The 22792-nt window shown below is 39.1% G+C and overlaps 2 protein-coding genes across 10 annotated transcripts in view; one reads left to right on the forward strand and one right to left on the reverse strand.

The window, feature by feature from the left end:
• Positions 1 to 7090, forward strand: part of TMEM165 (transmembrane protein 165) — a 34588-nt gene extending 27498 nt beyond the window's left edge. For both annotated transcript variants that reach the window (XM_039468238.2, XM_074396147.1), the window contains 2 exons: positions 5074 to 5179; positions 6274 to 7090. In XM_039468238.2, the coding sequence (XP_039324172.1) occupies positions 5074 to 5179; positions 6274 to 6350 (183 nt within the window). In that variant the 3' untranslated portion in view covers positions 6351 to 7090. The remainder of the gene's footprint in view (positions 1 to 5073; positions 5180 to 6273) is intronic.
• Positions 7091 to 8297: 1207 nt separating this feature from the next.
• Positions 8298 to 22792, reverse strand: part of CLOCK (clock circadian regulator) — a 129102-nt gene continuing 114607 nt past the window's right edge. For 6 of the 8 annotated variants that reach the window (XM_074396143.1, XM_010344145.3, XM_074396145.1 and 3 more), the window contains 2 exons: positions 18796 to 19048; positions 11791 to 15861 (listed from right to left, as the gene is read on the reverse strand). In XM_074396143.1, coding sequence (XP_074252244.1) covers positions 15682 to 15861; positions 18796 to 19048 — 433 coding nt within the window. In that variant the 3' untranslated portion in view covers positions 11791 to 15681. Of the gene's footprint in view, positions 15862 to 18795; positions 19049 to 22792 lie in introns of all 8 variants that reach the window. The other 2 variants (XM_074396142.1, XM_074396141.1) reach the window with 1 other exon arrangement.

Here is a 22792-nt window from a genome sequence, read left to right on the forward strand (position 1 = left end):
TCCCCTAAAACAAACTTTCTTTAAAAATATTACTTTAATTAGCTGGGCATGGTGGCAACCACCTGTAATCCCAGCTACTAGGGAGGCTGAGATGAGAATCACTTGAACCCAGGAGGCAGAGATGTCAGTGAGTGGAGATCGTGCCACTGCTCTCCAGCCTAGGTGACAGAGTGAGACACTGTCTTAAATTAAAAGTTATATATATGGCTGGGCGTGGTGGCTCACACCTGTAATCCCAGCATTTTGGGAGGCCGAGGCGGGTGGATCAGCTGAGATTAGAAGTTCTAGACCATCCTGGCCAACATGATGAAACCCCATCTCTACTAAAAATACAAAAAAATTAGCTGGGCATGGTGGCACACGCCTGTAGTCCCACCCACTCAGGAGGCTGAGGCAGGAGAATTGCTTGAACCCAGGAGGCAGAGATTGCAGTGAGCTGAGATTGCGCCACTGTACCACAGCCTGGGTGACAGTGTGGGACTCCATCTGAAAAAATAAAAACCAGTTATTTATCTATATGTATAACTTTAATGGCTGTTCCCTATATTCTTCTTTATTTCTTGCCTTTTACTGGCTTTCAGATTGCCAGAATTGGGATTCAAAAGTAAGTGACCGTTTTGTTGAGGTGTTAGTGGTTCTGCCAGGGTGAGTTATGACAGCAGAATCAATTGCATTTTTCTCTGTTCTGTATGGCATAGATTCTGTGCCGTAGAGTGATTTGTGAAAGGCTTGAGGTTCCCTACCTCTGAGACACCCTGGTTCATTCTAGCAGCATGGAACGTGCTGACTAGGTTTGCGTCTCTTGCTGTATGAGCACATTACTGCGCCTCCCTGTGTCTCTCTATCCAAAAATGAGGATTACCTGCTTTATGGATTGTTTCGTAGATGAAATAACACATGCAGGGTATCTAGCACAGTCCCCCACATGGTACACTCGGTCTTAACCACGCTACCATACTAAGTGCACTGCCGGGATATTTAATGAGCTCTTAAAGGGCAAAATGTTCGGTTTCCGTTCCCTTAGTATTTCTACTTCTGTTGGTAAGTTCCTATGAACCATGCATTGTCTAGTTCAGGCCATTGTAGTGTGCAGTTTTGTCTTTGCTTCCAACATGATTTAATGTTCCCAAGTTAGATTTCACATAATCCTAGTGTCCTTTGAGATGTGAATTGGTTCTAAGCCAAAAAAAGGTAAGGGGGAAGGAAGATATTCAGTCAAATTTGGCAAATAACATATCTCTGTTTTTGTTTTTAAAGACTCAAGGGTTGGGCATGGTGGCTTATGCCTGTAATCCCAGCACTTTGGGAGGCTGAGGCGAGCAGATCACCTGAGGTCAGGAGTTCGAGACCAGCCTGGCCAGCATGGTGAAACCCCTTCTTTACTTAAAATACAAAAATTAGCCAGGTGTGCTAGCACACGCCTGTAGTCCCAGCTACTCCGGAGGCTGAGGCAGGAGAATTGCCTGAACTTGGGAAGGGGAGGTTGCAGTGAGCCGAGATCGTGCCCACTGTACTCCAGTCTGGGTGATAGAGCAAGACTCCATCTTAAAAAATAAAAAGACTCAGTATACAGATAAATAAAGACCGAAATATCCTACATTAAAGCAGCTAGTTTAATATTAGTTTAGTTTATTTAATCTAGTGAATTAAAAACAATTTTTTTTTGAGACAGGGTCTAGCTCTGTCACCCAGACTGGAGTGCAGTGGCACGATCTCAGCTCACCTCAACCTCCACCTCCTGGGCTCAAGTCATCCTCCCACCTCAGCACCCCCAAGTCTGGTATTATAGGTACCCGCCACAACGCCTGGCTAATTTTTGCATTTTCTGTAGAGACGGGGTTTTGCCATGTTGCCCAGGCTTATCTGGAACTCCTGAGCTCAAGCAATCTGCCCACCTTGGCCTCCCAGAGTGCGGAGATTACACCTGGCCTAAATATCACTTTCAGATAGAACCATCTTCTTTGGTAGCAGTTTATAATACACAAGTAGAATTTGGGAAATGTAGTCCTACTCTTCCATTCACAGTGGATGCTTCAACCAGTTTCCCCCCTGCACACACACTGGCCAGCAGCGGGCCTTCCCTTCTCCTTCAGAGTGGCGGCAGTTCCCTTTCTTCATTCTCACCCACACAGTGGCAGCCCCCTCTGCCCTCCTTTATTTTGAATCCCACCCTTATGATAACGCTTCGATTTTGCCTTTCTCCAGCCCAGTTTTGTGAGCATTGTTAGTGTGTACCAATTTTTTCTCATCCTTTAAAAAAAAAAAACCCCTTTCCTCAATTCTGCATCTCTTCCAAATCCCACTCTTCCCCTCTTGCAGTGTCAGAGGGCTTGGCAGTGATGGGAATAAGCCTTGGCTCTGCTCTCCTTGCATACTTAGCCCAGGGAACCCAGTTTCTGGCCTCACCAGGAATCTTGTTGTGCTTTGAGCTCCCTGTGGCCTTCAGTGGTGCCTCCCTTGGTCCTCACAGGAGGTGACTGCCTGGCCACCTCACCTGCTGTCTCCTGTGGACCCTTCTTTCTCTGTCCTTCCTTGAAATGCTGCCTTTGTCCCTCATGATTATGCCATCAACATTCTTCTCTCTCTGCTTTCTCTATACCAGGATTATTGTCTTTTTTTCTTGTTTTTTTTTTTTTTTTTTTGGTTTGTTTTGAGACAGCGTCTTGCTCTGTCACTCTGGCTAGAGTGCAATGGCGCCATCTTGGCTTGCTGCAATCTCTGCCTCCTAGATTCAGGTGATTCTTTTGCCTCAGCCTCCCGAATAGCTGGGATTAGAGGCGTTTGCCACCAAGCCTGGCTAGTTTTTGTATTTTTAGTAAAGATGGTGTTTCACTCTGTTGGCCAGGCTGGTCTCAAATTCCAGACCTCAAGTGATCTGCCTGCCTCCCAAAGTGCTGGGATTATAGATGTGAGCCACCACGCTCACCTAAATTCAGTTGACTCTTAACTTTAAAAGTCACATTGGTCTTACCATAATTCATCCAAAGAATTGTGGGAGAGAAACTTGGGTGTCATGCTTCATTTTTTTTTTTTTTTTTTAAAGTAAGAGATGGAGTCTTGCTTTGTCACCCAGAATGGAGTCTGTAGTGCAGTAGTGTGATCATAACTCACTGCAGCTTTGAACTTTTTTTTTTTTTTTTTTTGAGATAGAGATTCGCTTTTGTTGCCCAGGCTGGAGTGCAATCGCGCATTCTTGGCTCACCGCAACGTCTGCCTCCAGGGTTCAAGCGATTCTCCTGTCTCAGCCTCCCAAGTAGCTGGAATTACAGACATGTGCTACGACGTCCAGCTAATTTTTTGTATTTTTAGTAGAGACAGGGTTTCACCATGTTGGCCAGGATGGTCTCGATCTCTTGACCTCGTGATCCACCTGCCTCGCCCTCCCAAAGCGTTGGGATTACAGGCATGAGCCACCGCGCCCGGCCAGCTTCGAACTCTTTAGCTGAAGCGATCCTCTCATCTCAGTTTCCTGAATAGCTGGAACTACATGCACAAACCACTGCACCATTATTATTATTATTATTTTTAAGAGACAGGATCTTGTTGTATTGCTCAGGCTAGTCTCGAACTCCAGGCCTCAAGCGATCCTTCTGCCTTAGCCTCCTGAGTGGCTGGCTCCACTAGGCTTGGCTCTGGTATTTTTTTCATAAAGCCTATTACTCATCTATCATGGAGGTATGTTAATTTTGCTTTCTTAATTTCTCTCAAATTCACCTGCTCTTCTCTGCCTATGATCATCCACCCTGATCCAGGCCAAGGCTGTTTCTTCCAGGGCTGTTGTAATAGCATCCCAGTGGATACCCCTCCTTCATTCTCATTCCCCTCCAGTTCTTTCTCTCCACCAGACCTTTAAAAAATTTCTGGGCCGGGCATGGTGGCTCACACCTGTAATCCAAGCACTTTGGAGGCCAAGGCAGGCGGATCACCTGAGGTCGGGAGTTCAAGACCAGCCTGACCAATATGGTGAAACCCCGTCTTTAAAAAAAAAAGTTTTTGAGATAGGATCTTGCTTTGTTGCCCAGGCTGGGGAGCAATCACAGCTCACTGCAGCCACAACCTCCTGGGCTCAAGTGATTCTCTCACCTCAGTCTCCTGAGCAGCTGGGACCAACTTGTGCTTGCTAGGATTCCTGGCTAATTTAAAAAATTTTGTTTGTAGAGAATAAGGTCTCACTGTGTTGCCTAGGCTAGTCTCAAACTCCCAGGCTCAAGCAGTCTCCCTGCCTCAACCTCCCAAAATGTTCTGATTACAGGCATGAGCCACTGCACTGCCCCACTGGACTTTTCAAGCATAAATCTGTTCTGTCACTTTCCAGCTAAAAACTAAGTGTCTGAGGACAGTCTAAACTCCAAGTTGATAGGGTCCTCCCTAACCTGGGCTCCCACCTACCCTCATGACCTCCTTTTGTGAACTGCTCAAGTGCCCTGCAGCTGGTCGTCTGGTACTGCTGGCTTTTGCTTTTTACTTAGCGTGTTCCTTCTCCCACCAAACAACATCACATTCCCACTACCCCCTGCTCATTCTTCAGGGCTATCTTTTCTGGCAGACTTTGACCATATACCCCCTCTCCCTGAATCTGAGTGCCTGCTTTGCTCGGTTGGCATGGGTTTACTGGATAAATCCTTTGTTCCTGGCACTGGGGCGGGGTTTCTGTTCGCAGGAAGCAGTGGCATGCTGTTCTGCAAAGGTTTGACTGAGTTTTCTCACAGTACCAAACGGTACCTGAGGGAACAGGTGTCTAGCTTACAATCCTCCCTAGCACTTGTCTGTCACAGCAGTGCTACGTATCGCCTGTGAAGGAAGTTTAATAAATGCTGAACAGTTCGATTAGCTTTATTTCAGGATTATTTCAGCTTTACTAATTGATGAGGGTTATTTCAACTTGTAGGTCTAGTCTTATGTACATATTCCTTCAGGCGGCTGTTACACATTTCATAAATTTGTTATACAACTGAATTTTTATAACTATGCTTTTTAATTGTTGGCCTCCATTTTTAGTGCTTCTATATCGTTAACGGTTCTCAAGCAGCGGTTGCCTTGGTTTTGAATTAATGCTGTCATGCTTGCTTCCAGGACCCCTATGGTGTAGCCGTGGGTGGGACTGTGGGGCACTCCCTGTGCACGGGACTGGCAGTAATCGGAGGAAGAATGATAGCACAGAAAATCTCTGTCAGAACTGGTAAGTCTTTAAAATTACAAATCAAGTACTACTTAACATTTTAGAATCACTGAGAGATTAAAGGGTATTAGCTTTCATGATTTAAATTTCTGCTTCTGAAGTATACTTGGTCTTTGTAATTACCTACCATCTCTTAGAGGCATTACTCCTGGCATTGCATATATGGACTTTTTCACCATATATATGCAGTGTAGAAGTTAGCAAATACAACTACTAACTTTGTAGAAGTTAGCAAAATACAAAGTCATCTTTATTGAATTCCTAGTAGCTTCTTGTCAACATATTATCTTAGTAAAACAATTGTCATGTGGAAGTATGAGAAATTTTTGGCTTTAAATACGTGTCTTTTTTTTTTTTTTTTTTTTTTGAGACAGAGTTTTGCTCTTGTTACCCAGGCTGGCATGCAGTGGCACAATCTCGGCTCACCGCAACCTCCATCTCCTGGGTTCAAGCAATTCTCCTGCCTCAGCCTCCCGAGTAGCTGGACTACAGGCGTGTGCCACCATGCCCAGCTAATTTTTGTATTTTTAGTAGAGACGGGGTTTCACCATGTTGACCAGGATGGTTTCGATCTCTTGACCTTGTGATCCACCTGTCTTGGCCTCCCAAAGTGCTGGGATTACAGGCGTGAGCCACTGCGCCCGGCCTAAATACGTGTCTTAGAAGCTGGAATCCTATGTGGAGACCATATGTACTGATTCTGCTGAAAATGTCCTATGAAGCTACAGTTAGGTCTAGAGATGGAAGAATTGTCTCTTGGCTAGTCATAAGACTTGAACATTTTCTTTTATAACTGGATTTAAAAATGAGTTACAGTTCTGCCATAGCTTGTTAACACTCTCTGGATCTAGTACAATCCTGTTACTTCTCAAAACAGTGCTGGAGAAAAACCCGATTCTTAACTGTTCAGAGTCAAGCATATTAAGTGTTGTTCCTTGCTATGTAAATGGGGTTGAAGTGATTCTAGCTTGTTTTTAAGGTTAGTTTACTAGATTGGAAGAATAATTGGCCGCCTCATCGGCTCCCTTTTCATTTTGTACAGCATCAACATACAGGAATTTGGCAGTATTTGACTTTTTTCTTCTCTCTTCCAGTGACAATCATAGGAGGCATCGTGTTTTTGGCGTTTGCATTTTCTGCATTATTTATAAGCCCTGATTCTGGTTTTTAACAAGCTATTTGTTCATCTGTATTTAGTTTAAAATAGGTAATGTTATCTTTCTGTACATAGTGTACATTACAACTAAAAGTGATGGAAAAATACCGTATTTTGTAGCACTGATTTGTGAGTTAGACCCATTTAATGAAAATATTAAGTCTGAGATATAATCATTGATTCTATTTGTAACAAGGAGTTTTAAAAGAAACCTGACTTTTCAGTGTGGGTTTTTCTTCTCTCCAGCATAATTATGTTACTGTGGTCCCCATTTCTGTTTTGGTGCAGAGCCACTGTGCAGTGGGGTCTGCCATGTGATTTTCTTTCAGCACTGACCCCTCTTTGAGGAATACACATTCCCTCCTTGATGACTTCAATGTTTTAAGAGGTTTACCTTAACATTTTTCTTGGGGAAAGAACGAATTAATTTCTATTTTTTAAAACATTTCCCTGAGCCAGTAAGCAGTAGTTTAATCATCCGTCTTTTCAAAATTTGGTTGTTTTTTTTTAAAAATGAGAGACGTATACAATATTACTGTTATATCATAACATGGTACAACAAGAACTGTCTGCCAGGTCATTCTACCTGTTTTTTTTTTTAATTGGGTAAGACACCCAATATAAAAACAGTCAATATTTGACAATGTGGAATTACCCAATTAAAAGAGAATACTATGAATGTATTCATATTTTTTCTATTATTGAATAAACAATGTAACATAGATACAACATAAATAAAAGTGGTATGACTAGTGCTTGTTTTTCCTTGTGTGTTATATAAAATTACCAGTATTGATAGACCAATTTCTAAAGCTGATGTAAAAACATTGATAAATATTTGAGATAAGCCTTAAGTAGCTAAACAGGAGCCAGGCATTGTTGTCACCCTTACAGTTCTATGAGGTAGTAGGTATTAATACAAGGTTAAAAAAGAAAAAAGTAACACCCAAGGTTATATGGTAGAGTCACACCAGGCAGTTTGAGTCTGACATCCATTCATTATGCTAGGAGTACCTCATATTTTCATAGCAATCTCAGTCGTCACTGTTATTTGAGTCTGTTCTGACTTGACTGCTACTCCAACCAAGTAGTATAACAGCTGCTTTCTTTCAGCCTTTTATATTCTAGAATCATATGCAGTAACACTCCCATTAATAGCCTCTCAAAACTGCAGGACAATTTCTACAGGAACTTCCATGTTTTTTGTGTGACGTATAATAGGAGACTCAGAGCAAATCAGGTTTATGAGCTACTACAAAGATCCGACAATGTATAGTAGTTTGCAGTTGGAAGAGATTGTGAAAGAACCCAGTTCATCACCCAGCACTGTAGGACGCAACAATTGTTCTACATGGTAACTGTGAGGAAGGTAGCTACTACTGTGAAAAGATCTAAGAGGAGTCCTCAGCTAAAAAGTAGCTTTTAAATGTCAAGTTAGAAGTAGCACATGTTGATCAAAAGGTCATATATGTAAACTTCAGAGTTCTCTGCTATAAGTATGTATCATAGGGTAGAAAACATGTCTGTGGATTAAGATAAACTCTGGTTAGACAGCCCTATGTTGCCTTAGATTATAAGGAATGAGGAATTCTCACTAATGTAATTTTTCTAAAAACAGAAGAGACAGTCCTTGTCAAGAGTAGCTGGTACCATCAAAGCCTAATCTCAGTTCAGGCAGCTTGGTCCCAGTACTGGCTGCATATGTGAGTAACCGCAGTAACTGGCTTCATACCACAATCTTGTAGCAGAACGTAATTCCTCTCAGAATTTGGTAAGTCACACCTAGGGCTACAAGGTAAAAACTGCTACTGCAATTAGGCTCCATTGTTGAATAAAAGAAAGGGAAATGTCATTGATAGTGATCTTAAAATATTTAATAGTCTTTCTTTGAAATCCAAAATGTGATTCTTACAAGTTATGTGCCACATGAAGCAGGTGTTATTTTTTGAGAAATGCAGGTGATACTGAAAAACATAGCACTGAGGTATTTTTTATTTTTAAAATAGAAGAAGGAAACAAAGTCAGGATCTAATTATTTTTACATTTACAAAAAAACTGCTACTGCTTGGCTCTTCTGCTATAATTTTAGGTTCTGAATACATGACGAGTATGGGAAACAGCAGAATACTATAGTACACGCAGTTTTAAAAGCTATGCACATCATAACCTGGAATAATGATTACACAGCAAGAGGCCTGAGTGGAGGTAGGCTAACAACACATTTTGACTTTCTCCTCAAAGGATAGCTTTGAAAAACAAGTGTAACCAATTGTTACACCAAATTAAAATGGCAATATTAAATCGGTAACAAAACGATCCACATATTTTATACAATACTGTATTTCCAAACATACACAGGTCATGAAAATCAGAGAACCTAATATAGCACCGTTGAAACCATTCAATATCCCTCATGTGTCTGTGCAATTTAGAATTTTGGCAGAAGACAACACCTGGAAAATGTCAGTTTCAATCTCTGTAAATCAGTTTGGATTTCAATTAAATGTTTGTCTTAGTAAAAGTTATTCTTATTTCAAGATCAATTAGCCATTTTGAGCTCCACCGTTTTGGAAGTAGAAATGATGGGCTACATCTACTTTTTAATTTAAAATCAAGAACCAAGCAGTAAGGACAGCAATGTCAAGAATATCACATTGAGAACCACACAGAACATTATAAAGATTTTGGTGCATGTTTTTTACAACTACCAACTGAGGTTAACAATGAAAAGTTTACAAAGATAAAAGTTTCTGTGTTTTTTTGCACTAACTGGTTTCAAAACAGCACTGAATTTAACTCATCTTTGGGCTTCAGTCTTTACATAGAGTGAATATGAAAGTGTCATACTGAGGCCTTCCCCAACTTATACCATAGTAAAGATTTCAAAGTCATTCTAGAATGGTCTAAATGATAGATAGCTGTTCTGGCTGATGTATCTTTTTTTTTTTTTTTCTTTTTTAAAAAAAGACATTTCCTGGCCAGTTTTTTTGCTTGAAGATGATTGGTTATACGAGACATCAATCTGAAGGTAACCACTTACTTTAACTTCTTAGCACTGGCACAACCATTGCCAGAAGTGAACTTGTACTAGTCCAAGCCAGCTCAAAAACACATTATAAACATCTGAATGTCACTTTTAAAAGCGATGTCACAGTTTGTTTTCTAAGAAATTTAAAAGCATTTATTTGAAAACATTGTATCTTCAATTTAACCCTCAGAGTTAAGAAATATTTTTTAGATCATAAAATTCAATTGTGGTTGACGTGCTTTAATTACCATTCTCTAAGCTGTGTGCTGTACCTGGCCTGAGGGACTCCATAGCTTCTCTGAGTCCTAAAGTGGAGGATTCTGTTCCAATGCATGTAAGACGGATCCTCAAACGTCTAGGCTTCCAATATTCCAGCACTGTTTTATTGGGCAGTGCTAGTATGGAAATTTTATTTTGTTTTCAAAGGACCAAGCAACATGACACTAAAGACGGCAAACATTGTTTGTAGAAGTTTTCAGTCTGTATACATTATTCCACCAAATTTAAGAACTTTAAATGGATTTTAATATGGATATGATCATGACAGCCATTAAAAGATGCTATTTCTTTTACTAATGTTCTCCCAAATGGGCAAAATAGAGGGATTGTGTGCCCGTCTTACTGGCCTTTGGCTGTGTTGGGGAAGTAATCATACAAAAAGTGCCCATAAAACAGAGAAGGCAGCAAGTGAAACTAGAAAAAGGTTGGAACCATATGAAGCAGATTTGAAAGGAGTATTTTTAAAATTCTTTCTTACATGACTTGAAGACAGGAGGGAAGTGCAGGGGCATCTGGAGTTGGGCCCTCCACTGCCGTAGTGAAGTAAAGCAGATTCAAACTCCGTAAAGATTATCGTGAGGGCTAGTGACTGACTGCAACCCAAATCAGACCCAGTTCTCTAAGAAGATTATGGTGCAAAACAAAACAAACCACAAATTAAATACATGACACTGAAATCACTTTGATGAGAAAACGGAACACACATTTTAAAATATAAATAAATACATTTAGCCATTTTTATTCAAGAACCCAGAGAACTGCTTTCAAAGCAAATGCTTCTTTGAACCCCTTTCTAAATTCTTTCATAAATACTTACTAGTTTGATTGTCACTTAATGCAGCACCTCAGTGTTTGCTGGTGGTGGTGATGGAATTTCACATAATAGTCTCTCGATAAATTATATATCCTATTCCACTAAATAATGTTTCCCTGAGGAAACCCAAGCAGCTTACAAAATACTGCTGAACACTCACAACAAAACCTGTGAAGTATTTTATTTAAGAAAAAAAAGGAATGTAGTGTTATGACACAGGGGAAAAAAAACTATGCAAAAAAGTCACATGGAAAGAAAGTATTTTAATTTTTAAAATCCAAGTTTGTTTAATTTCTTGTGAACTGTTTAACACTGTTTTAAATATCCTGAATATCTGTACCAACAAAGTTCATCCCCAGTGTTTCCACAGGAGACATTAAAATTAAAAATCAAATTATACTCTTTTTTTCCTTTGACCAAAGTAGTCTTTTTCTCAGTCCTTTTTGTGCAAAAATAGTACAAGAGCAATTCAAATGGAAACGCTGAAATGACATGCCAACATTTCAGGGCACATATAAAACACTCAGAATAATTCATGAAATTATTATATTCTAAAGTATTACTAGCAGTCACTTTGAGATTAGTTCTGTACATCTACTCACACGGATGCAATTTTCCTAGACCTCTGAAAAATAAACAGGCTCATTGGTCTCTTTTGGTGTCCACACAATAGGCAAGATAGGTTTACAATAGTGTTTAAATCAAACTAGGCATCTACAATCTCCTGACTCCACCACATTCAAAACAAAAGTCAAAGTTCATTTGGCTGTCTTGAAATCACTCCCATAAACCAACTACGGTTCACTGGATCTAAACATTTCTCAGAAATGTGTCATTTTATATAATTTCACCTAAGTGATGATTTGGGGATCCTTTAGAAATGGTTAACGCCTAAGAACTTTATCAAAATGAGTAACTGAAATAAAGTGCTTGTTATATTTCAAAATGATGCTTTAGACTGTGGTATGTTTGTTTTAAAGGTGTGTGCTATTCCTTCCGTAAAGGATCCCCAGGCATGAGAGTTGGGTCTTCTCACCTGTCTCATAAAGCAGCAGCACTATCTTTTGGTAGGCTGACAATAGGCACATTACCCATGCGGATGAGGCTATACTAGTGCTATGGCAAAAAGGGAAGTAAATTAGAAAAGTGGGAGGCATGTAGAGGGTTCCTATTATACTCAGTTATATACAAATATATTAAATATACTATAAAAATAGTCGATTCTATTTCTTTGCAATTACTTCAGAAGCTCCTTTTAGAAGAATGCTCACCCAATCCAAACTTAAAAGGTTCTCTTTCTCCAAACACTTAAAATGGCAAGTGCCTCTGTGCTGTTTCTTCTCTACCATTCAAAAATTCCAATCAGCTTACTCCTGGCTATATTCACTCAGCAACATTAATATCCAGTGTTAACCCCTTCCAACAAGGACTCCTGTGGGATTAAGACAGGGCCACAGGTAACTGGAAAGGCTATAGACTTAAATGAGTTTTACACAAATATTCATCAACAAACTTTCAATTACCAAAGAAACAGAAAAAAGAAATACTAAAGTAAAATGCTATTTGCATTCCACTTTTAAAAAGTTTGCCTCAATGTAGTGGAAACATTTTAAAACATGTTGCGTAGTATCCAGTTTAAAAGAATTTTCACTTGTCTGCGTAGAGTACTTACTATTTTAAGGATCCCTTTCTAAGGCTTCTTGAACAAGGCTTCCCCCTTCAACAGAGTGCTCGTGATAGAGCTGGACTGCTGCAGTGCTCCTGGCGTCAAGCAGGCTGCTTTAAGGCAATGACCAACAACTATAGCACTCCTCAAGAATCCAAACATTTTCACTATTCTGCACCGAATATTCCTTAACAAACTATTCAAAATCACTGGCATCTTTTTATTACGAATACATTCCTAAGCCAGATATAAATGACAAAGGAGAGCACGGCACTCTCAAGTTACCCCCAGAATTTAGGATGCTCGGAGACTAGACCCCACTATTTACTCACATGCTACCTGCATCTCCCACACTTGTTCCTCCAACATGTTCCACTGAAAAAACAGAGTACGTTTTAAGTGTCTGGGTTCTGGTTTGACACCACTCTCAGGAGCCACTTCATTAACACTTGTAGTTCTCACTTGCATTTGTTAAGCAATACTGACTCCCCCAATACCATGTTAACTCCCACGTCCAAAGCATGGTAACTGCAGAGTAGCTAGCATTTTTTATGAACCTCAATGGTTTCTTACCTAAAAAGTACCACCCAGAATAAATGTTTTTAAGAAAAATGAATATCTGAGAGTAAAGCAGAGGGAAGTTTTTTTTTTTGTTTTTTTTTTTTTTTTTAAAGAAGCTGGAAGGTTCTATTTGGTATCTTTAAATCACAGACTAGGGATTTTAACTTACAGCTTTGGCTATAGACATGAATGAAGAACAGACACTGCTGAATCTTCACTTGAATGCTCAAGTTTCATGGGGTGGGGTGGGGTGGGATAGCTTTGCAACCCAAATTTAAGAGAAGCAGGAGGAAAACAAACAGCATATAAGAGGCTGCTTTCCACCATTTCAGACTGACAGAAAAGCAGCTAGCTGCTCCTTTAAATTAGCAATGGTTAATTCCAAGCAGAAAAAAAGATGAGCTATGAAGAGCAGTAAGAATTATAAAGGAAAAATGCAATTTTCCCCCCAACTATTTGTGGACATGGGAAATACTTGAAGGGGCTGGAGTACGACAATGCGAGTAAACAGTTTATATGTTTACCTGGGGCTTGTCTTATGCTTTGCTGCTGCCAACCTAACTATGTAGTACTCACAGTTTTTTTAAGTACAATATGTAGAGGATAGGCCTTAACATAGTTGTTTTTCATATCTTTTGTTAGCTAAATCCATATCACTAGATACTGCCAATTAACAAATGAGGCACGACTCAGATATATATGGAATGGCTTAAGGTCAAGAAAGGCAATTTGAAAGGGGAGAGAAACGCTATTGCCATATCCTACAACATCCACCTTGTCTGTATGTGCATATGGTCACGTACATACATTTTCTCACAACTATTCTTGATATTCATGGGAATGTGGGAAATCTCTACTGGATGGTCATTTAGCTAGAAGAGCTCCTTGATATGTTAATTACTGATTGGTATCTAGTCACACTTCTGTAGAAGGGTAAGTAGCAATTTTCTTTGGTTTTCTTTTTCAACATTAATGTTCAAATTAATTGTGGCCAGGTAGAATTTTCTGCAGAAAGACAAAGTGTATGCCTTAAGGATAATAGCAAAGCAGAGGACAGAGAAGTCTTGCGAACTGGCTTAGTGTTCCCCTGACCTCTTTACCTAGCAATTCTGCATTAGGTTATTTTCATTATTCAGAACCTTTTCTGTTGGACAACCTAAAAACTGTTACACATTTTCTTTTGAGATCAATTTTGATTTATTACACTTGTCCTTCCTTTCCTCAGTAATAACATTTTTTATATTCTAATAAGGTATTTTCTAAATTTTTGTTCTATCACTATAAATTTTATTAGTACCATAAAATCTATAAAATGCTTTTTAAAATGTATGTAACTGGTATTAGAATTTATTACTTTTAGAATATGATATTGCCAAAGGAAATCTTAGTTCACGTTTAGAAGGCATGTGAGTTACAATATTCTAGTGTTGTAGTGAAAGCATAGCCAAATCTACCTCTTCTTTTTTCTTTGTAGGAATATCAAGATCATACTGAGAAATACTTACTGGTAATTCTTAAATGACTATTTAACTTTAAAGAAAAATGCTGATTTAGGAAACAATTTTAAGATCACATTAATAACTATGATAGTGTTAAGTTGTCATCTTTCATTTCTAAATTATTTGTACCTCCAGTCCATGAGACTGATAGCAGTCTTCAAAGGAACTTACTAAGAGAATAATAATGACACTGACACCCACATGCTGTTAAAAATGTACTAAGGTTTCAAAACTGCTACAGAAACCAGACAATGAGTTCAAGATGGTGAGTTATCACCTGAATTAAAATCAAGGCACTATGGGGTTTTTTCCCCTCAAATAACCCTGAATCATTTCTGACTAAAAGAAGCATTGAAATTGTGAAGGATAATAAAAAAGATTTCAACAAATCCCAAAAGTTAAAATTCCCATGATTGAGAATGTTAAAAAGTGCCTAAGATGTTTTGTGTGCAAATTTTACCTCTGTAACTGAAACATTCTTGAAATTACTTTCAGGCTTGTTGAAAACCATTTACACAAATATTTCCAGCTATGAACTATATCAAAATATGCAATCAAGACTCCCAACCACCTAAAATAAAGCAGTGCAAATCCTGTTTTCAAAAATAATTGAAAAATAATGAAATGAGGGATATTTCTGAATAACTTGAAAATCCTGTTGTATCAATAATTTAACCTGAAAAAAAAAAAATCCATTCCCAGCAGCACATCATACCTCACTGAACAAACTGTGACATCACAGCCAAAGTATGAACAAAAAAACTTGTGCCCCGGAAAAGTGAATAGAACACTACTGTGTTGTAAACAAAAGGAAAAACAGAGGATGGATCAGTTTGCACATGGTGTCAGAATCTCAGGAAAGGTGCTCATACCTGTAAGGAAGAGATAACGCTTTCATGCAGCATACAAAATGTTTTGCTTTCTCTCCTTTTATCCAGACATACACGTATTTTTACATCATCTGTACATAGAGAATTGGAACCTACACAACATTCTGAAAGTAATTACTGTTCCATCATTATCTGAAAAGGGGGAGGGTTTGGGGAGGGGGTAGCTACCAAGTCTACTGGACTGTCTTCATGGCATCATTGTAAGCAAACCCCTGACATGGCAGTGGTATGTCCTCTCTAACACTTGATAAGAGGCACAGAACCACTAAAAGTTACTAACATTGTTAGTGCCTTTCTGATTCACTGGAGGTCATTTCATAGCTGAGCTTAACATTTGGCAATATATCCTTTCTCCATCAAAAAATATCCGGGCAACTAAAACACTGTCAGAATTGGCTATGCCCCTATGATTACCTCCTGCTGGCTGGTATTTAATGTACATCTGTAGCACTAGGCAGCATTTCTCTGCCAACTAATTCCAGGAACTAGAACACTCAACACTGGATCTCATGAAACTGCTGGAACTTTTCCTCTTTTCCTCAGGTCATTTGAGTAAATCTTAATGGGCCATCCCTTTCCTCCCTTGATGTCGGAGAGGAAGCGCATGTGCTACTGTGGTTGAACCTTGGAAGGGTCGGGCAAGCTGTCAGTCCTGTGTCGGCTGAGTTGCTGCTGTTGCTGAGACTGATGTTGCTGGTGATGTGACTGAGGGAAGGTGCTCTGTTGTAGAGGAAATGCAGCAGAGAGGATGAGCTGAGTTGAGGGATTCCCATGGAGCAACCTAGAAGTCTAAAAAACAAACGCATGATGCAGCATTGCTTTACTCCCTTTATGCCACCCACGTAAGATTTACTCACACTCTCCCCTGTCCATAGGGACAAAATCCTTAAAATTCTACATAATGCATATCATTTTTGCTCTCTTGATTTAAAAATTATACTTTGGAAAATGCTTATGAGGGTATGAGAGAGTTTCATTTTTTAAAGGGACCTAAGCTGCAGATTTTATGGTATAGAAAGCAATCTATATCTTGAGCCAAATCATACATGTTCTTTCACTTTCTGTCCTAAAGAACCATATTTTAAATCATAAAATTTGAGTATAGTTATGACTATATGAAAACCAAATACTCTGAGGCCAAACAGACAATGCCTTCTGCACACAGGTTTGCTTGGCTGGTTAGAGCATCACACAGTTAAGTGGCCAAGAGCGTGGGCCCAGAGGTAGACCGAATGGTTCAAACTTGGGCTGCCCTACTTACCACATGTGTGACCTGGTCAAGCTGTTTACGTCTCTGGGCCTCAGTTTCTTTCTTTACAAAATAGGATTAACAGTGCCTACCACATTTTCTTAATAAAGATTAAATATTAATATTATTTAAAAGCACCATAAATATGAAGGCAAAGTTGGAACCACAGGTCTCATAAGAGGCAGTGTGGTATAAAGAAAAACAAAACAAAATCAAAAAAGGCACAGGGTTTGTAGGCAGAAGCCCTGCATTTGAGTTTTGCTCTGCCATTTACATTAAGTAAGCATGTGACTTTGGGCAAGATTCAAATATATGAGCCTCAGTTCCTTTCACTAAATTTTTGCTTCTGAAATACTGTTCATTATAACTCTCAGATACAAAAAAACAAAATGAAAAGAAAGTGAATTTTTATAGTGAAAGTCCTTCCCCATTACTGAGAGTACAACTTGATGCAGGGTTCTTAATTGCAAAATGTATCTGTGGTGGGCGGTTTTTGCAAATGTATATGAAAAGAAACATGGAAGATCACACACACAGAAGAACAAATCCTTGACAACCCTTAAAGACTACTACGCTTTGTCAAGGACCTTCAGAGTTTTCTTTCTCTGTTATTAGGAAAAGCTGTATAAGGCAAAGACTTCAGTATACTTATGAGCCTTATAAGATTATAACAGGAGCATGCTTTGGAACTCGGTATTACACGATTTACAAAAGCCAAATTGTTCACTACCTACATACAAGTGCGTTTATGAGGGCTATTGCCTATCTTATTTCTTTGTGGGTCCTATGTCTTTGGGATGCCATTTTATTTATTTTCTGAGAATGTTCATTATTATTTATTTTTTTTTGAAATTAAGTTTTGCTCTTGTTGCACAGGCTGGAGTGCAATGGAATGATCTTGACTCACCACAACCTCTGCCTCCCAGGTTCAAGTGATTCTCCTGCCTGAGCCTGCTGAGTAGCTGGGATTAGAGGCGCATGCCACCATGCCCGGCCAATTTTTTTGTGTTTTTAGTAGAGACGGAGTTTCACCATGTTGGTCAGGCTGGTCTCAAACTCCCAACCTCAGGTGATCTGCCCGCCTTGGCCTCCCAAAGTGCTGGGATTATAGGTGTGAGCCACCACACCTGGCCGAGAATGTTCATTCTTTTAAGAGTCTTTGTTCCTTGACAAAGTTAGAAGACTGAGATGTTAAGGCAAGTCCTCTCCTTTTTTTAAGCTTTTGCTTAATTCTCATTGGATATATTTTCCCTACATAATACTTTAGAACTTGTTTTAAATTCTTGTTATGACTTTATTTGTAATAGTAGCTACCCCAGTTATATCTGCAGCACAGGCTTAAGGTCTAATAGACTGTTATGACTCAAGATAATTAGGAAACTAGCCTGTTTCAGTTTTCCACATCACAAAGACAAGGATTATATTTCGACCAGGACACAAAGGGTGACAAGTTAAGACTGTATTTATGCCTGAATATAGAGTACAAAAATCACATCACGTGTTATATAACTCAAATTGATGGTATGTGCCTGGCCTAGATGAAGTGGTCTCTAGTACACATCCAGGTTAGCCTCCATTCAAAACTGCTTCAAGAAGGAGAAAAGTTGGATTTCTAGTAAAGATCCTGAGGTCCAGATAAGGGTTTTGTTGATTTCTCTGCTGAGGATCCTGCCCTAGTGACTTTCTTCTGTATCTTCTAGAAAAGGAGAGCCTGTCTGATTTACCTCCATTTTTGTGTCTATATTTTGGCTAATCCAAATGTCTATTACATTTGTCAATATAGTGGTCACAAATAACAGCCATCTATGTGCCTTCTCTTATATTCGGTGATTTGCAAGCATTATTATTCCATGAGGTATAATGACCTCCACTTTACAGGTGATGTTTCGCAAGAGTAAGCAACCTGCCAAAGGTCACACAGTACATGGTGCAGCAGTGACTCAACCCAAGAGCAGCTGGACTTTACAGCTCAAGTTGTTAGCTATATGACATATACTACATTTCCACAGTATTTCTCCTCTGATATTAACTTATAACTGAAAACTTGTAATAAGATTGAATTAAACAAAATCATTTAAGATGATACCTATACTAGTAAAAAGAAATCCCTGCTCTGTATAGAGAAGAATTTATGGTTGGCTAGAAAAAAAGAGGAGGAAAGAGGTGCCTTTGCTTAAAATCCAGAAACTCCAGCCAGAGACTGAGAAAACAGGTGGGCAGGAAGTAGGCCACTCACTCTATCCAGCAGTTCTGATAATTGCATATGCCCAATGGCAGGACTAAAGTCTTTCCAAGACTAACTAGGGAAGAAACAATCACCAACCAGGACAAGCTTTCTATCTTTGTAGAGATTTAAACTGTACAATAAGCTTTTGTGAATTTTTCACATCACTCACAAAACTGTTCACTTAATGCTTAATTTCATTACATGAAAGTAAATGGGTCTGAAGCAGCTTCCCCATGGAAAGAATTACCTGTAAAAACTGTTGAGGTGGCTGGGTCAGCTGAGCCTGAGATGGTTGCTGAACTGAAGTGAGCTGCTGCTCCTGGGAGCTCTGCTGCTGCTGCTGTGTTACTGACAATGTCTGTGACTGTTGCTGTTGTGTAGCAAAAGTAGGATATGCAGTCACCACCTGGCCCATGAGCATAGTACTAGGTACCATGACTGCCCCACAAGCTACAGGAGCAGTCACTAATTTGGTCACAAGTTGTTGACCTTGAGAAAATCTGTTAGAAGAAAGAAGGAAAAAAAAATGGAGTCTAAAGTACAAGGTATACATCATAAAAGACAGTGGAGTGAATACTTATCTAAGATAATACCAATTATAATGCCAATTTAGTTTTTCAAAGTCTGTATATTCCTATTTTGTTTCATTTTAAAAGATTCCCTTTGGTATAACAGTAAAACAAAAAAAATTCGTACAGCAAAATCAACGTATAACAAAAATACAAAATGTTTTTGGATATCCGCATTCAAAAGAATGAAGTTAGATCCTTACCTCACATCGTACACAAAAATTAACTTGAAAAGGACCAAAAACCAAAACATAAGAGCTAATGCTATGAAACTCTTAGAAGAAACACAGGGGAAAAGCTTCATGACTTTGGATTTAGCAATAGTTTCTTGGATATGATACCAAAAATACAGGCAACAAAAGAACAGATAAACTGGACTACATCAAATCAAAAATTTGTGAATCAAAGGGCACTATCAACAGAGTAAAAATATCTGCAGATGGAAGAAAATATCTGCAGATCATCTATCTGATGGGGGATTAATAACCAGAATATCTAAGAGCTCCTTCAGCTCACCAACAATCAACCCAATTAAAAAAATGGGCAAAGGTCAAACCTGAATAAACATTTTTCCAAAGAAGATACACAAACGGCTAACAAGCATATGAAAAGGTGCTCAACATCACTAATCATTAGAGAAATGAAAATCAAAATCACAAGACACTACTGTATACCCATCAGGATGGCAATTATAAAAAACAAACAACAGAAAATGACCAGTGTTGGCAAGCAAGTGGAGAAACCCTTGTGCAGTGCTGGTGGGAATGTAAAAATGGTGCAGCCACTACGAAAAACAGTATGCAATTCCTCAAAAAAGTTACTATAGAATTATTATATGAAAGAATTTCACTTCTGCTTATATACCCGCCCTGCCACCCCCCCCACAATGAAAGCAGGGACTCAAAAAGATATTTGTACACCCATAACCATAAGCAGTATTATTCACAAAAGCCAAAAAGTAGAAGTAACCCAAGACTCTACTGACAGAATGAATAAGCAACACAGTAGCGTGGAATATTACCTAGCCTTAAAAAGGAAAGAACGTCTGACAATTTGCTGTAACATGGATGAACCCTGAGAACATTATCCTAAGTGAAATAAGTCATTCACAAAAGGACAAATACTGTATGACTCCATTTATATGAGGGACTTGGACAGAAAATAGAATGGTGGCTGCCAAGCACTGGAGAGAGAAGAATGGGAAACTTGTATAATGGATATGGAGTTTCTGTTTAGGAAGACAAAAAAATTTCTGGAGATAGTTAGGGGAGTTTCTAGAGATAGTTAGGGGAGATGCTAACAATCATGAGAAGCTACTCAATGACAATGAACTGTATACTTTAAAATGGTTAACATGGTAACTTTTAGGTCATTTATATTTTTTCACAATAAAACATTTTAAAAATATATAAAAAACCTTTTTCTTTTTATAAAATTAGTAGGTACTTGGAATCAGATATATGTGACACGATTCATGTTCTACATTGGCACAGTTCATGAATAAACATAAAGCTATCATAATGTATTTTTTTTAAACTCTAGGATTATAGGAGAAATTTACACAAAATTGTATCTTAGGAATTTGACATTCTAAGTGAACAAAACTCCTCTTAATTTATGAATTTATCAATGCAGCAGTGTCCACTGGGCTAAAATTCATTATTTTTTCCCTCTTTCCCTGCTTCCTTTTGCTGTTTGAAGTGAAAGAACAATAACAAACAAACAAAAAAAATGATGCTTCTTTGTAAACAGTATTTCCATTTGCCTTTTCTGTGAGATGAAGTTAGTTTATAACATTGGCCATTTCAGTGAGATATGACCCTAATGTAGATGTGGCATGACATAACTGCACTTACAAACTGTTTAAAGTATATAACAATATTACACTTAGTACAGAGACATACTTTATTATTTATGTTCCACAAGACAAAATAATTTTATTTCAAATCCATGTCAGATCTTGAAAATAAAATACTGTATTTTATATACTATACAACCAAATAATTTAATGCAAAACAAAAAATTAAAATTATCCATATTAAACCCAAAGAAAAGTAATATTTATGAAGTACGCTTAGTCACAGAAGTGCCAAGTGCTGATTTCTCTGTAATCTTAAATGAAATTAATACTTGAATCAGCCCATGGTTCACTGGTAAATGTGATAAGAACATTTTCTTTAAGCTGCTTGCACGTAACTCACACTTACGCAGCTTTGTATACACAGCTCCCTGTCCAGAATGCCTCCCTAGATTCTGTGCCCACACCCACACCCAAAGCCAAGCTCTTGAAGAGTCAGGGCAAGTATCTCTGCCTGTGTGAAGCTTTCCTGACCATACCTTTATTCACCTGCTTGCCTCAACCCATGAAACTACTCACTTCCTCTTTTCTAAAGACCTCCAAAGTATTCATCACACCAAACAATACTGATTTGTTTCAGCTTTTACTAGTCTGGTTTTTCCTTTGGGGAAGGAATTATGCCATACTCATCTAGGTAATTCATCAAATATTTGCTAAGATATGGTTTCTGTCCCCACTCAAAAGACTGATGTTCAGGGAAATGCAACTTAAAACCACAATGAAATACCACCTTACTCCAGCCAGACTGGCCATTATTAAAAAATCAAAACAATGTATGCTGGCACAGATGTGTTGAAAAGTGAACATTTACACACTGCTGGTGGGAATGTGGGATTTCTCAAAGAACTAAAAATAGGTCTACCATTTGATCTAGCAATCCCATACTGGGTATCTACCCAAAGGAAAAGAAGTCATTGTATTAAAAAGATACCTGTGGCCGGGCGCGGTAGCTCAAGCCTGTAATCCCAGCACTTTGGGAGGCCGAGGCGGGTGGATCACGAGGTCAAGAGATCGAGACCATCCTACTCAATATGGTGAAACCCCGTCTCTACTAAAAATACAAAAAAATTAGCTGGGCATGGTGGCGCGTGCCTGTAATCCCAGCTACTCAGGAGGCTGAAGCAGGAGAATTGCCTGAACCCAGGAGGCGGAGGTTGCGGTGAGCCGAGATTGCGCCATTGCACTCCAGCCTGGGTAACAAGAGTGAAACTCTGTCTCAAAAAAAAAAAAAAAAAAAAAGATACCTGTGTACATATGTTTATCACAGTACAATTCATAATTCTAAAGATACGGAATCAACCTAAGTGTCCATCAACCAATCAGTGGAGAAGGAAAATGTGGTATGTATCTACCACGGACTACTACTCAGCCACAAAAGAAGAATAATGTATTTTGCAGCAACTTGGATGGAGCTAGAGACCTTTATTTTTTTTTTTTTTTGAGACGGAGTTTCGCTCTTGTTACCCAGGCTGGAGTGCAATGGCGCGATCTCGGCTCACCGCAACCTCCGCCTCCTGGGTTCAGGCAATTCTCCTGCCTCAGCCTCCTGAGTAGCTGGGATTACAGGCACGCGCCACCATGCCCAGTTAATGTTTTGTATCTTTAGTAGAGACGGGGTTTTACCATGTTGACCAGGATGGTCTCGATCTCTTGATCTCGTGATCCACCCGCCTCGGCCTCCCAAAGTGCTGGGATTACAGGCTTGAGCCACCGCGCCCGGCTTTTTTTTTCTTTTTTTTTTGAGACGGAGTTTGCTCTTGTTACCCAGGCTGGAGTGCAATGGCACGATCTCGGCTCACCGCAACCTCTGCCTCCTG

Source organism: Saimiri boliviensis, chromosome 3, assembly GCF_048565385.1.
Source record: "Saimiri boliviensis isolate mSaiBol1 chromosome 3, mSaiBol1.pri, whole genome shotgun sequence".
Lineage (NCBI taxonomy): Eukaryota > Metazoa > Chordata > Mammalia > Primates > Cebidae > Saimiri > Saimiri boliviensis.